General features: G+C 44.2%; 1 protein-coding gene across 1 annotated transcript in view; it reads right to left on the reverse strand.

Annotated features, from left to right (window-relative positions):
• ATP8B1 (ATPase, aminophospholipid transporter, class I, type 8B, member 1) overlaps nucleotides 1-16,283 on the reverse strand; it is a 71,388-nt gene that overhangs the window by 7,355 nt on the left and 47,750 nt on the right. Inside the window, exons 18-22 of the mRNA XM_006891741.1 lie at nucleotides 12,434-12,545; nucleotides 10,033-10,108; nucleotides 7,610-7,742; nucleotides 6,486-6,774; nucleotides 393-616 (exon numbers count right to left, since the gene is read on the reverse strand). Of these exons, the coding sequence (XP_006891803.1) occupies nucleotides 393-616; nucleotides 6,486-6,774; nucleotides 7,610-7,742; nucleotides 10,033-10,108; nucleotides 12,434-12,545 (834 nt within the window). The remainder of the gene's footprint in view (nucleotides 1-392; nucleotides 617-6,485; nucleotides 6,775-7,609; nucleotides 7,743-10,032; nucleotides 10,109-12,433; nucleotides 12,546-16,283) is intronic.

Genomic DNA, 16,283 nt, shown 5'->3' on the forward strand with positions numbered 1-16,283 from the left:
GTGGAGACTCATATGGTCAGATACCTCCTCAAAGCACAGGTGTGGGAACACCTCCAACCACCTGGAGAATCATATGGACAGATGCTTCCTCAAGGAAAAGCTGTTCTCGATAGCAAGGCAAAGAGACAGTGTGTGTGTGTGTGTGTGTGTGTGTGTTAATCTTAAAGACACAGATACTTGAACAAATGTCCCTTTCTTAAAGGCAAAATATTATTAAATCACCAGAAACATCTTAGAAAAGTGAGCCCTCACCTTAATTAACCTACAGCCCAACGTAAAGAAGAGACAGCACCCAAACAGCAAATGCAGAAGAAGCACATTCTCTCCCTCTTCCTCCCAGAACCAAGTGCTGCATTAAGAGATGAAAGAAAAGAACGAGAGAGTCCTGTTACCTGTGCCGAGTAGCCGTTGAAGAAGGAGTACCAGAAGTGAACCAAAGTGAACGCAAAGTTTTTATAGAAGAAGTATCGCAGGAACTTGCACATCCTGATGTAGGACCACCGGCCATGCACCAGCAGCAACCTCTGCAGGTAGCGGAACTGGGCAAAGGAGAAGTCACTTGACATGACGGCCTGCATGCCTTCTTGTCCGCTTATTCCAACACCAATGTGGGCAGCTGTTGGGCAGAGGGAGAGAGACTTTAAGCATGAGTCTATTTAGAGGGGAAAACACTGAGATGACAAGGCTGTTTTGACAGCAAATCAAAAGCAAAGGCTTTTTGATTCACGGAACAATAAATTAAAAAAACAACAACGAAACACCCTTGCTCACAATCCCACATCACTAGCTTCTGAATTCAACACCAAGTCACACATCCAGTCTGCTAAACAGAGCCGACAATAGGGACTTCCTTAAACATCTGTGAAAAGAGCCCATGTGGGGCTGAACTCGGTGTGGATTATCTGCCCAGCCCACAACCAGTCCCTCCCATCCACAGGGTAACCCAAAGCACCTGGGTTTGCCCTACGTCCCTGCCTGCCTGACCACAACCGAGCCCACCGTACCAGGTAATCTGTAGGAGGCAGTACAAACTGGTTTTCCTAACCTTAATTCTGTTTTTGTTTTAAGTGGAGAAATTGAGAAGCAAATTCAAACTCCCCCATTTCTCAGACTCCTTTGCAGCGAGGTGGCCTTTGTGAATTACTTCCATTACTCTGACACTTTCACAAGTGGTTTAGAATGCAAAGGAGTCAGGGCCCAGTATCTCTCTCCTCTTGGTAGCTTCTATAGATGGACTGACATCCTTACTCAGCACCAGTGCCTGGTGATAGGAAAACTGCAAAATCTCCTGAGTTGAGAAGTTCTTCAAAAGACCCTCCAAGGCAGAAACTCCTCTGAAGAACCAGCTAGCATGCAACCTACACGTCGCCCAGTCTACCTAGACCTTTCATAAACACCGAACTCTCTGTATTAAATAACTTCTCAAAATACTCAGAGGGAGTCCATTTCCAGGTGGAAACCCTAATTGACAGGAAACCTATGCTGGGCAAATCCATTTTCCTGGCATTTTAAATTAGGATTCAGGTAGTAAGAGAGTGAGTGAATGAGTATGTGTGTGTGTATAATTTTTAAACTCTGAGGCAGATAAATTTATTTCTGAGGGATAGTGAAGAGCAGAGAAATAACTAAAGTAGTCTAGAGAAAGACACACAGACAGACATACAAACACTGGGCTTCTGATATAATTTCAGCTTTTTCTTAGGCCTGGCTTCTCAGGGCTATGAGACATCTGTTATTTTTATTATAAATCTTCTCTTTTCTTGAAATAGTTTTTGTTACTCCCTGCTACTTGTAATGTGAAGAGTTTTACAGAGACAATACTGTTCAAATCTTAAAGGCTTAGTCATGGTCGCCCGTGCTAAAGACATACCCTTTTTTTGGGGCAAAAAGTTTTCTTGAATGGATTAAAAAAAGAGCCACAATCAGATTCCTTCTTCTTACAGGCTTTGAATAGTCTTTTCAAATGAATTACTAATTTTATGGAGGTCTTGAAAGCCACAAAAGACAGATACTGAGAGGGGAGCTCTGGTGGCCTAGTGGTAAGGAGCTGCAACTACAATCCCAGAGGCGCACGGTTCAAATCCACCAGATGATGCTCTGCCGAGGAAGGAGGGACAATCTCCTCCTGTACCAGTCAGATCTGATTTGACGGTACACTCACACAAAAATAATAAAAAATTAAAAAAAAAAAGACAGACACTGAGATAAACTGAGAAAAAAAAATACATTCGAAAATGCAACTTATTACTGCTCGACTCCCCCAGAAGTGATGGCAAACTCCGAGTTATGGACTAAAAGCAGCTTCAAAAACTAAGCTCCGGTTGCAGAGCACAAGGCCTGGCTGACTTAGTGCATAACTTGAGTGACTCGTCCAAACCCAAATGTTTTCAGTAACACTTTGCAGTCCTCAGAAATAAATTGTATCTCATTCAATATTGACGGTCCCCTATCCAAGCACACAAACTGCTCCTTCTGCCCGCACCAGACCCTTCTTTTTTCCTGAAGCAGCCACAGAGGGAGAGGGTGGGATTCCATCTTGGCTGTGGGACTAAGAATAGGAGCCCTTGCCTCAGGCATTGGCGTCCAGCCTTCCCTGCCCTGGGTGGACTGAGGACAACACGTGAAATGCATGGTCACATTTTATGGGGTAATTAAATGCATCTGAGCAGATGCTGCTCTGTGAGGCAACACTGCCTTTTACCCTGAAATCTCAAAATAAAAAACAAACACACTGTTGTCTGTTTTGACTCTGTGAGGGAGTTCTGGAGGCCTAGTGGTGAGAAACTGTGCTACAATTCCTAAGTTATACAATTCAAAAACACCAGTTACTTCTTGGGAGAAAGATGGGCAATCGTCTTCCATTTGATTTACTGCCTCTGAAGACCCGCCGGAGGGTCCACTACGGGTCAGTTCCAACTTACTGGTCCACAACAACAATAACAACAACAACAACCCTCAAGTGGTAAATCTTTAGAGGAGGAAATTGGTCACCTTTCTCCCATTAAGTGGCTGGTGGATTTGAACTGTCAACCTTTTAGTTAGCAGGCCAACATGTAATACACTCCACTAAGGCTCCAAATGTGAGTTCAAGTGCCTCACTGGTAGGTCCCGGTTAACTAGTTGCTGTCAAGTCTTTTCTCTTGGTGATCTCTTCAGAGCAGAGCTCTGCTCCATGCAGTTTTCGATGGCTGTGTTTTCAGAAATAATCACCAGGCCTTTTTCCAAGGTGTGACTTGAACCACTAACTTCCGCATTAGTGGCCAAGCAGTGAACATCTTGTGCCACCCAGGCAGCCTCTCTCTCGGCTCAGCACTCCACCCTGATTCCCTAACAAATCAATCATTTCCTTCAGTCTTTATCTCATCTCTTTCCAACTCCAGGTATGTTATCAGGTGTCTCAGACCAAGAAGAGGCCACACCCGCACAGACGTCTTGAGGTCTTGAGCTTCGGGACTGAAGCAGCCAGCCCAAGGACACCCCCACATCCTTGATGGGGGCAAAGACACAAGGGGTGCGGTCTCCTCCACCTCTGGTCATCTCTGTCAGGCTCCACAATAAGCAACCCTCTCTTTCTTTTCTTTAGTCATTCAAGGCCATCTGTGCAGACTCACCTCTGCTTAGATTTACTTTTGGGACAAACACTGCATAGTGCCACTGCTGTAGAATGGGACTGACACCAGGGTTAGGGTGAGAACGAAAAAAGCTGGATGAATTATGTATACTGCATGGAAACCGATGAGGGAGAGAACCGTTTAAAAGCAATATATTATAGGGCATTATGATTATCATAAGAGTCCGGAATGAAGGTTGCAGAATGGAGTATACTCAGGGTGGTGGGGAGGTGTGGGGGGATTGTATACCAATGAAGGATTTTTTTTTTTTTACTTTTCAAAGAGAAGAGCGAACTGGGGGTGGGGGGGGTGGAGAGAAAAGAGCAACAATGAATGAATGGAAATCCAAAATCTCTAAATGTTCATTGAAATGAATAAAAAAAAATTACTTCTGATATATGCTAAAAAGGAAACATGTTGGCAAACAGTTGGGCTTTTTGGTTTTTCACACTGGAATTTCTATTTGTGAACACCAATTCCTTTATGTGTATATATTGCCCTTCACATTAGAAACAGAAACATTCTACCATCAAACTGGTTCTGACTTCTAGTGACCCTCCCTGTGGCTTCCGGGACCATACATCTTAGTGGGAGGAGGCTCCCCATCTTTCTCCCAAGGAGTGAATTGCTGGATTCAAACCCCCTGATGCACAGCGTTGGGGTTAGAGCACAGTGCACCGTGGCTTGATGCAGCTGGAAGAAATGATACCTGTTACACAGTGCAGAAAGGCACTAACAAAACTTCAATGGACCTGTTCACTTTAACTTCCAAGGAAACCTCAGAATTTCCTTCCTTTTCATCCAAAATAAACATCACAATCAAAATCCAACTAGATGCTACTGTTGATACTGTGGAATTGGTGCTGGGGTGTGGCAACCCCATGGGTTGTAAGCAGAAACTGTGTCTGTAGTTTTTCCAAGGCTTTGACCCTTTGGAAGGAGAGTAGCAAAACGTCTCTGTCAGGCTTCCTGTGATGAGTTTTCTTGAACTCCCTCTCTGTTAATTGGTGAACATACAAGAAAAAGGGTTTCAAGGCTAAAGCGAGTTAATCTGTTGACAAACCTGCATGGCACCCCCACCCAGCACCTAGTACTCTGCTTTTGAGTTGGATAAAAATAATGTGCAGGTTAGTTAGCCTTTTGATTCAGTGATGGGAGCTCGGCTGGTGTAGTCTGTAGGGGATTGGGGTGTTAACCAAGAGGTGACGCCTCTATAGTGGCTTCCAATCCACCAGCATCACCACGGGCGGCAGAAGGTCAATCTCCTCCCGTGTGATTTACAGCCTCCGAAACCTGCTGGAGGCTCAACTAGGGCTCATTTCAGACTCAACGACTATGAGTTTGAGATTGTTTTGTTTTTGTATTACGTTAAGGTTACATGATAGAAAATACACTCGCTGGTTACTGAGGGAAGAAAAAGACTCAATTCCAAATAAGAAGTGCCATTTGTACAGTAAGACAAACAAGAGGTGCAGGGGACAGTGAATAGGAGCCACACAGGCAGCAGCGACAGACAGACAGACACACAGGTAAAGCAAGTGCCATACGTCACAGAGCAGAGTCCTGCAGAGGAAGGTAAAGTCGGAGTATCTTTAGCACGTGCCAAGGGAGAGGAGGAGGAGATTCTAAGAAAAGAAAGAGACAGATTCATGAGTCACAAAATGGGCTGAAACGAAAATAGTAGTAATAATATATCTAGTTACTATGCATGCATCTACATATATGGTGTTACGTGTCATCAAGTCGCCTGTGACTCAGAGCGACCGTATGTACAACAGCCCTACAACTGCTCTATCCTGGGCCAATCTTATTGTCTCTGACACACCTACCCTCATTACCCCTGTCACTGAATCAATACATCTCATCGAGGGGCTTCCTTTCCTGTGCTGTCCCTCCACCCTGCCAAGCATGATGTCCCACTCCAAGGACTGATCCCTCCTTGCAACATGCCCAAAGTATGCCAGATAAAGCTTCAGAATCCTTGCCTCCTAAGAGTAGACTGGTTTAACCCTCTCCAGAATGAACTTGTTTGTTCTATAAGCAATCCATGGTATATTCAGTACTCTTCTCCAGCACCACAGCTCAAAAGCATCAATTCTCCTTCTGTCATCTCTAGTCATTGTCCAGCTCTCTAATGCATTATAAATGATTGCAAAGACCATGGCCTGTATCAGGCGCACCTGTCTCCAGACTAACATCATTGCTCTTCAGTACTTTGGAGAGGTCTTTGTCAGCAGACTCGCCCAAAGCAATACATCTTTTCATTTCCTGGTTGCTGGTGTCCATATATTAATTAACATAGAATATTCCATCTAAATAATGAGAAAGAGCTGGAGGAGACAGAATTTCAGATGAAATTCTCTTTCAGATGAGACTACATTGCCATGAGAACCACTATCTCTTCTGCCCCCTTAAATAGCCAGAGGTGAGCTTTCTGAGGGTGACTCACAGGTTTACCCACCATGCCTGAATAATTGCCTCCTTGGAGACAAGGGTTCTGAGGCTTCATCTGACATACTTTGGACATGTTGCAAGGTGGAACCAATCCTTGGAGAGAGACGTCGTGCTTGGGAGGGTGGAGAGACAGCGCAGGAGGGGAAGACCCTCGATGGGATGTATTGTTTCCGTGACTGGGGTAATCGGAGTAGGTGTGTCAGAGACAATTAAGATTGGCACAGGATAGAGCAGGGTTTAGGGTTGTTGTACATAGGATCGCTCTGAGTTGCAAGTGACTCGAAGGCACCCAACAACAACATTAAAGTGGTAGAAATCTAGTAACGGCATGCAACCCTAATGCTCCCTTCCCAAACATTCCTACCACTCTCTTCATCAGCAGCCTTCTCCAGGGTCAACCAGCTGTCTGCAGAGACTCACTTTTGATCATATTGACGTCATTGGCCCCGTCTCCAATCGCCAGCGTAATGGCCTTCTTGTACCTCTTGACCAGGTCCACCACCATGGCCTTCTGCTTGGGCGTGACCCGGCAGCAAATGACTGCCCTGCACTCGCAGGCCAGGTCCACGAAGTTCTTCTGCCGCTGCTCCTTCTTGGCCTCGAGCCGCCTTTTGCTCTGAGTCCGCATCCTTCTTTCCTCTTCTGTCCTCGGGAACTTCAGTTTCAGAATCTTACTTCTCTTGGTCTTTTTCTCTAGAAGGATTTCATTCTGTGAAATCGGAGACAAAAAGGGATGACCACCATTTAGGTTTATAACTGTTAGTATCACTCCATTCCCCAAACCTTAACTATGTGGAGAAAAATTCCTGGGTCTGTTGTACAACTGATTATAAATTTCCTGTAAACATTTAGAAAATATAAGAATGTGCAAAGAGGAAAATGTAAATGAGCCATTAGTTAATAAGTATCAGATAATAATTGTCAGTTTGGTAGAATTATTGTTGTTTATATATATCTCCTGAGCCCTGATATTATAGTGGTTTAAGTGTTTGGTTGCTAACCAAAAGATTGGCAGTTTGAACCCATCAACTGCACCAATGGAGAAAGATGAGGCAGTTTGCTCCCATTGAGACATACAGCCTTGAGAACCCACCCAATTGAGGGTCGTCATGGGTCAGAACTGAGGCAATGGCAATGTTGTTATATACCATCAAGTTGTAACTGACTCACAGCTGACTCTCCAGTGGGTTTTCACAATCAGTAAATCACAAGGAGGAGGGGATGGTCCATTTATCTCTTGTGGAACAGCTAGTGGATTCGAACCACATGTCTTTGCATTGGCAGCAAAGCTCCTAACCTCTAGGCCACCAGAGCTCTAACAATGACACTGGGTTTTCATATGGAATAGTTCGTTTCAAACTTAAGAAGTTCAACTTCTTTTATACGCTAACAGATTTGACAGTGAGTAACCAATATTTAAAAAAAAAAAATCCCAAACTGGTCCATAAAAAACCCCTAAACAAAACAAACCCATCAAAAAAACTGGTCAATGACCAACTGCTTTAGTTTTGAGACAAAGACAGGAATCCAGTGCAGATACGTACCAACCAAGAACCAGTGATGATTAAGGCACGGTTTTCCCCAGGAGGGAAAAAGGGTTCTTGCACTGGGGGTATAAACTTTGCGTAGACTCCGCTTCTGTTCCTCTGGTTTTCCATCCTTGCGTGAAGAAGGGAACTGGGCGAAAACAAATGTAGGTGTTTAGAGTTCATGAGCATAAACAGGCCCTTGGCCATGAGGCATTCTGACATGCTGCCAATTCTTGTCAATCAAGGTAGGTAGGTTTTATGAAGTCACTATGGACCCTGAACCAGCAAATACAGAAGCACCACACTAACGCAACACAGGGTGGGGCCCTGCAAGCCTCTGGTCACAGCATTTTCCTCAGCCATTCAATGCACAATCTTAGTTTAGGTATGTCTCTGCAGAAAGAAGGAGCCCTGGTGGTGCAGGGGTTAATCAGTTGGCCCTAGCTGTAAAATTGGTGGTTTGAAACTACCAGCCCCTCCATGAGAGAAAGATATGGCAGTTCACCCAGAAAGATTCCACCCTTGGCATCCTCAGGTATAGTACTTCTCTATCCAATAGTGTCACTAGGAGTTGGTATCAATTTAATGACTTTGAGTTTGGATAAATTCATGAACATAGAACTCATGGCCAATAGTACAGTAACTCACGCCTGAAGGAAGTGTATTTGATACCTGTGTTTTCTCCATCCTCTGCTTAGAAATAGCAGGCAGAACTCTAGCACTCTGCTTGGGGGGTTTGGTTTTGTTCTAGAATATTACTTACAATTAATCAGTGTAATAAATTACTAGTATAATCAAATCCTTAGTGTCACCTTTCTGTTCACCCAATTAGATCTATTTATTAATATTTGCTCCTTTATCCCTCCTGTCTCATCCCTGTTAACTCTCCAAGATGGATTCTCTCTGTGTGTAAACCTTTCTTTAGGTTGTTTGTTTGTTTGTTTTATATTTTTGGTTTTATACTAGAATTATCCTATTGCTCCAGGGGGTGAAAGATGGACCGTCTTCCCTTAAAGATTTAAAGTTTAGAAAGTCAAGGGAGGTGTGGAGTTTACTATTCAAAATAATAAACTTGCTTCTGCCATGTGTATGGGTAGAAATATGCAAATAGGTCATGTTAGTCTATTCAGAAGGGGACTGGCTATCTCATCAATCCACAAGGGTATTGGCTAGTCTCGCCATTAAACTGAGTGATGACAGCAGATGAGAGTCTTTCTCATCACCAACAAAAAAGGAGGAATGCAGTGGATGCCCTTCAGGATGAAACATTCTTGCACCAGCTGAACTTACAGCAGCAGCAGCAGCCATGGCCCAGAGAACCAGAGATCCAACACGAGATAGATCTGACTTTGGAACCGCTACCCACCCCTCCTCAGCAGGGCCAGAACCAGAGCTAAGTTAAGAGCCTTTGCCCAAGTTTGTTGAACAATTGGGAGTGGTGGTGGGTCATAATGAGCAGGATGGGAACTTTGAACACTCGTGTTAAGCTACGAGGCTCAAAGTGGACGTGCTTGGGAGCGTATGTTGGAGGGTGTCCTAACTGTATTCTACTATTAACCCAGCTTATAACCTTTCTAACTTCCCCAATATGGTTCTGTGTGGTCTGTGAGCTATATTATCATATTTTGGACCCGATAAGGCAGTAAAATTGGTATTATGATGAGTTGGAAAAGGTGCAGGGAGCATGGGGCAATATGTCTGACCTCATGATGATTGGTTTTGTCTTACTGATGCTGTTGGCAGGGACAGATCCCCTTTGTGAAGCTGGTGAGGGTCAGATATGACCGTCCCCATATGGCTCTTTCCCCCCTCCCCATGTTGTGTGCTGTTGAAATGGATCCAACTGGCACAGCAGGAGATTGCCCCTCTTTCTCCAGCAGAGCATCTGGTGGGTTCAAACCATATACCTTTGGGATCACAGCATAGCTTCTTGCCACTAGGCCACCAGAGCTCCAGCCCTTGCTTTCTTTACATGAGCATTGCCATGAGTCAAAATCAACTCAAGAGCCAGGGTGTTGATTTTTGGGGATTTGATTTAGCAGGATACCTCCTGTACTGAGATAACTTGGCAAAGCTTTATCACCACCATTACGGAAAAGAATAGCTGTGGCCATCACTTCCCTCAGCATCTTCCAGGGCTAAGTAAGGGCCCTGAGACAGCCTGAAAGCAGGGTTGTAAGAAACTGAGGAACAAATGGAGCAAATACAGCAAACAAAGGGTGGAAACTCTGTACCACTCTTTTACACAGCTTCCTAACACGACAGGGATAAGCTCCAGTGGTGGTGTGGTTCAAGCACCTGTGAGCCTAAAAGGTCAGCAGTTCAAACCCACCACGGAGAAATAGCCCATTTCTCATCTCTGCTGTGTCTACCGAAGATGCTCTCTCTGCCTGAAATGATGAGCTGAAACTGTTCTGATCCCCAGGCCCTCCACTTACTTGATATCTTCCCCGTAGCAGATGGTGGTGTCTTCTGTGAGAAGTTCACAGGCAAATCCTATATTCTCAGCAGTTTCTGCAACAGATAAAATTAAGGCAGAAGGTCATTCCTACTGTTGATCTGAATAAATAACTTTCTCAAGAAGTTGGTTGTTTTGTTTGTTTTTTTAATGGACAATAATAGACCCAACCAAATATATTGTTTTTCTTACAGTCCGTTGCAGAAACCTCATTTTAAACAAAACACTTCCTGTAATACAACTATTGTTGTTGTTATGTACCATCGAGTCAGAACTGACCCATAGTTGATCCCCCCGGGGGTTTTCACTGGAAAAGATGGCTCATTTTCCACCCTTAGAGCAACTGGTAGATTTGAACCACATACCTTTGTATTGGCAGCACCATTTTCTGCCACTAAGTAAAAATTCCTTGTTACACAGAGTTCCCTGTGATACAGTTGGTCAAAGTTAAACTTTGGGCTGAGATGCTCCGATGAAAGTTGCTCTTTGTTCTAGTCAGAGCTAATCTAATGATTCAAATCTGTCAGCGGCTCCAAGAGAGAAAGATAGTCAATCTCCTCCTCTGCAATTTACAGCCTCAGAAACCCAGTGGATGGTCAAGAAAGAGTCCATTCTGACTCAACAGCATTGAGAGGTGGTTTGTTTGTTTGGGGTTTGTTTTGGTGTATTACAAAATAAGATCTCTTGATGATGTCGTATTTTAATGCTCAGCTGTTTAACTACAAGGTTTGTAATCTGAGCCCACCACTGGCTGCAGGGGAGAAAGACATGGGAGTCTGCTTCTGGGAAGATCACAGGCTTCGGGACCCTGGGAGCAGTTCTTCTCTGCCTTACAGGGTAACTATGAATCAGAACTATCTCTGTAGCAATGGTTAGGTTTGGGTTTTTATTATCATTTGCATATATTGATTATTTAAGAAACCACTGTTCATTAAGATGCTAAATGCACACAGGTGCATTAAGTGTAATATCTGAATTGTATGTAGTGTAATATCTGTTGTTGTTGTTGTTATGTGCCATCGAGTCACTTGTGACTCATAGCGACCCTATGTACAAGAGCCCTAAATGCCGTTCTATCCTGTGCCAACCTTGCAGTCTCAAACACACTCATCCCCACCACTCCACTCACAGAATCAATCAATTTCATTGAGGGTCTTCCTCTCCTGCGCTGTCCCTCCACTCTCCCAAACATGATGGTCCTCTCCAAGGACCAGTCTCTCCTTGCAACATGCCCAAAGTATGTCAGACAAAGCTTCAGAATCATTGACTCCAAGGAGCATTGGCTTCACCCTCTCCAGGACAAACCTATTTGTTCTCCTAACAGTCCCTGGTATATTCAATACTCTTCTCCAGCACCACAGCTCAAAGGCATCAACTATCTTTTTATCATCCCTAGTCACCGTCCAACTCTAATGCATAGCATGTAATTGTAAAGACTATAGCCTGGATCAGGAGCACCTTAGTCTCCAGCCTGACATTATTGCTCTTCAGTACTCTTGAGAGGTCCCTCACAGTTGACTTTCCCAATGCAATTCACCTCCTGATTTCCTGGCTGCTGTTACCAAGAGTATTGATTGTGGAACCAAGTAAACTAAAACTGTTAACTATCTCAATCTCTTCATCATCCATCCTGATGCTGCCAATTGGCCCAGTGGTGAGAATCTTTGTTTTCTTGATGCTGAGTTTAATAAATACATTTGAAGTTGTGTTGATGGTTCCCATGTGCCATTACCACTCAGCTGATCCTATAGGCAGCACTCCTCTCCCGTATTATAGTGTGTCATTCATTGTTCTCATTAGGCAGAGCAAGAGGAATCTCCTTACTTCCAGGAAGAAGCTCTCGGAGTTAAGTGTCAACATCCAACAACTACACATTGAACTTTAAAAGGAAAAATCTTTCATAGGATATGAAGTTGTTAGGTTGTTTTGTTTGTTTTTTTTTTAAACAGTAACTTTTATTAATGGTTGGGTTTAGTTTTGATCTGGGTTTTTTTTGGGGGGAGGATATCAAGTTTTAAATAAGATTTTTCCCCCCCAACCAAAATTAGCAGAACTGCACTTAGAAATTTTCCATTCTATGTCCAGCAAATTACAAAGAAGTGGGGGACTGTAGGGTGAAAGGGTCCACACTGCTAGAGGGAGAAGATTGCTCACAGCCAGGACACAGCAGGAGCTGACAGAGCCTGGAGGGTAAAGGCGCTGCCTGGGGGAGTTGAGGGGAGGATCTGTCAGGACCGGCTGGAATGAGAACACCCATCTCCACCCTAGCAGCGAGGGTGTGGACAGGATGGAAAGTCTGAGGAGGTCAGCTCCGGCAAGGAAAACAGCAGCCGGAAGTGTTTGTGAATTAGCAGAGAAGCTGCCCCGAGCAGCCAAGTTACCCTTTTTGTCTCCTGTAAGTACCCAGATCTTAATGTCTGCTTTCGCCAGTTTGGAGATGGTCTCTGGGACTCCATCCTGAAGCTTGTCTTCAATAGCTGTAGCTCCCAATAGCTGGAAAGTACATTGAAAGAAGAAAGAGAGAATTGAGTAAAGCAGAAGTTTCCTATCCTTGCAGCTTCTGGTTCATGCCAGGGCTGGCATTAACAAGGGAGGCTGTGGCATTTCAAACCCACCACAAACCAAAAAGCTGGAAACCTGTCTCCTAACGCATAAATGATTTCATTTACTGAGGCAAGTTCAACATCAAGGACAATGACAACATACTTTCATATGCATATGCTGGGGAAATAAAACTAATCTAGCTCTTCTCATTAATGGTCAATATTAGCTAATTGTTGGACATTTCCTATTCATCTCAACTCCAAAGCTGTATCTCACTTGGAAATGGTAGCTTTTTTAATTTAAAATTTTTCACAACAAAAAAAGTAATTTATGCTAACGCCATATATACAAGGCCACAGGTATATGCTAGCTGGTGGCCTAATGGGTTAAGTAGTTATGTGGCCAACTCAAAAAGGCCAGTGGTTTGAGTCTACGAGCTGCTCTGCAGGAGAAAGACAGGCAATTTCCTTCCATTCAATATACAGTCTCTGAAAAAACACTGGAGGTCAATTATCAGTCAGTTTAGACTCAATAGCACATAACAACAACTGTGTAAAATTAATAGTGAGTTCTATAAAAATATAAATATAGTGGAAATTCGGGTAGATGTTCTCCCACTGTTTTCTCTTTAGTAGTTTCTCCTAATGGCACAGAAGCACAGTTAAGAAATCAAATGATGCATTGGGCAAATATACTGTAAAAGATATGTGTGTGTGTGTGTGTGTGTGTGTGTTATTACTTCAACTTTATTTTTTTTAACCTGAACTACTGAAACAATAACAAACATTAGTGAGATCATGACTCAGATTGTAATATGTATTAAAATGCTCTGTTATTTTGTGTGATAAAATATAGGATATCCCCAAACAATCTTCTTCTCTTCCTCTTTAAAGAAGTAACCACTGTCCAATGTCCTGAGGTGGTGGTTGTTGTTGTTGTTATGTGCCGTCCAGTCGAGTTGTTTGCGACTCATAGCGACCCTATGCACAACAGCCCTAAACCCTGCTCTATCCTGCGCCAACAGCACCGCCTCTGACACACCCATCCTGATTACCCCAGTCACCAAATCAATCCATCTCATAGAGGGTCTTCCCCTCCTGCACTGTCCCTCCACCCTCCCAAGCATGATGTCCCTCTCCAAGGACCCGTCCCTCCTGGCAACATTTCCAAAGTATGTCAGACGAAGCCCCAGAATCCTTGCCTCCAAGGAGTAGCTTGGTTTAATCCTCTCCAAGATGAATCTGTTTGTTTTCCTGGCAGTCCATGTTACATTCAGTACCCTTCTCCAGCACCACAGCTCAAAAGCATCCACTCTCCTTCTGTCCTCCCTAATCATTGTCCAACTCGCTGATGCATAACAAGCGATTGCAAATACCATGGCCTGTATCAGGCGCACTTTAGTCTCCAGAGAGACACTTGCTCCTGAGTACCTTAGAGAGTGTCCTGAGGTAGATGTGCTATTTCTTCAATGTTTTTAAAGTTGCATTTAATAATATATTCCTTGGGTTTCAGTATCTTTTTTTTTTAAATGGTTACCGTCAAGTACTGTCAAGTCAATTGTGACTCCCAGTGACCTTATGGACTAATCGAAACCTTGCTTACCCTGTGCTTCCCTCACAGTCTCCCCGTGTTCAAGAGAAAGATCTTGTTAAAGTGTTAAGAAGCAGCCTGTCATTGTTACACAGTCGTCCCCCAACCCAGCTACCTTCTATGCAGCATTTATTCTGGACTCTTGTCATGTCAATAATACCTAATCATATTTTCCTTTTATATAGCTCTCTATCTCGTCTGTTTCAATGCTGTGTACATTATTTGTCCTCTCAAGGGGAGCTCTGGTGGCCTAGTGGCAAGGAACTGCACTGCAATCCCAGAGGCGCACTGTTCGAATCCACCAGATGCTCTGCCGGGGAAGGATGGACAATCTCCTCCTGTACCAGTCAGATCTGATTTGACGGTACACGCACACAAAAATAATAATAATAAAAAAAATTTAAAAAAAATATAAAAAAAAATAAGAACATTATTTGTCCTCTCTGTAATACGTTTCCCCCCAACTCCCATGTCAGTCCTGTTTTATACCAGTGGCATTATTCAGTATTTATCTTTTTGTGACTGAGATATTTCACTCAGCATAATGTCCTTCGTGGTCACTATTGTGTGTAATATTTCATGAGTTCTTTGTTTTTTAGTGCTGCATAATATTCCAGTGTGTGAACTATTTTTTTTATTATTATTGTGTGTGTGTGTGTGTGTGTGTGTGTATACTGTCAAATCAGATCTGACCTGACTGGTACAGGAGGAGATTGTCCCTCCTTCTCTGGCAGATCATCTGGTGGATTCGAACCGTGTGCCTCTGGGATTGCAGTGCAGCTTCTTTCCACTAGGCCACCAGAGCTCCCCTTGAACTATTTTTTTTTTTAAGTGAACTTGGGGGTGGGTAGGGAGGAAAATGTGCAACAACAATTGAATGGAGATCCAAGTTCTTTATAAACTTTCCTTAAAATATCAATTTAAAAAATTTTAAAAAAGAAGATGCAGTAGCAGCCTCTTTGTACTCCCTGACCACTCCTCATGGCAGCAGAAGCCTGGTTGCCGTATGCTGGTGATTGAGCAAGCCTGGTGGGCGGGCATAGAGGTCTGGCCCAGACTCCTTGTGTCCCCGGGGTCTGCATTCCAGATGCTTTGCAGGTGTTGAGCCCTTCCCAGCCAGGATAATGGTGAAATATTTCCTAGGCCAGAGCGTGCTCCAGAGTTCCTGGGACCAAGTGTTCACCGCCTTCTGGCAGCAGTACCCAAATCCCTATAGCAAACATGTCTTGATGGAAGACACAGTACACCGTGAGGTTAGCCCTGACCAGAAACTCCTGTCCCGGAGACTCCGGACCAAGACGGACAGGATGCCCCGCTGGCCTGAGCGACTGTTTCCTGCCAGTGTGGCTCACTCGGTGTACATCCTGGAGGACTCTCTTGTGGTCCCACAGAATCAGACTGTGACCACCTTCACAACAACCATGCCCGGCTGATGGTGGTGGAGGAACGCTGTGTTTACTGTGTGAACTCTGATAACAGTGGTTGGACAGAAATCCACCGAGAAGCCTGGGTCTCCTGTAGCTTGTCTGGTGTCCCCAGAGCTGTCCAGGAATTAGGTCTGGCTTGATTTAAAAGCAAATGACCAAGACTATGAAGGGTCTTGAATACATCTTGGCCAACCTACAAGGTGAACCCCCTTCTAAGACACTTGTTGAAACTGCCAAGGAAGCCGAGGAAAAGGTAAAGGAGACAGCACTTAGAGCCACAGAGAAGGCCAAGGACCTAGCCAGCAAGACAGCCACCCAGAAACAGCAGTAGCAGCATCAACAGTTTGTGTAGCCATCATCAGCCCTGCACAGCCCTTCTACCACAACCATCACACAGCAGACAATGCAGCTCCAACCCCTATCCCCAGTGTGCTCTTATTAGAAATCAACACCCAGCCCTCTCTGTTGCCTAAGAGATAGGCTGGGGTGAGGGGCAAGGGTCTCGTTTGGCATCTACAGAACAGCAAGCATGTTATCCATGGTCGGTGCTGATTCTGCATATTCCTCTCACTTGTCAGCTGAGGCACAGAGAGGTACAGACTCGCGCGGGTGAGTGTGCCAGTGAAGTGGGAAATGCTAGACTGTAAGCTCTGTGAGGGCAGGAGTCTGC

The sequence above is a fragment of the Elephantulus edwardii genome, unplaced genomic scaffold, assembly GCF_000299155.1.
Source record: "Elephantulus edwardii isolate Elephantulus edwardi_28Jun2011 unplaced genomic scaffold, EleEdw1.0 scaffold00103, whole genome shotgun sequence".
NCBI lineage: Eukaryota > Metazoa > Chordata > Mammalia > Macroscelidea > Macroscelididae > Elephantulus > Elephantulus edwardii.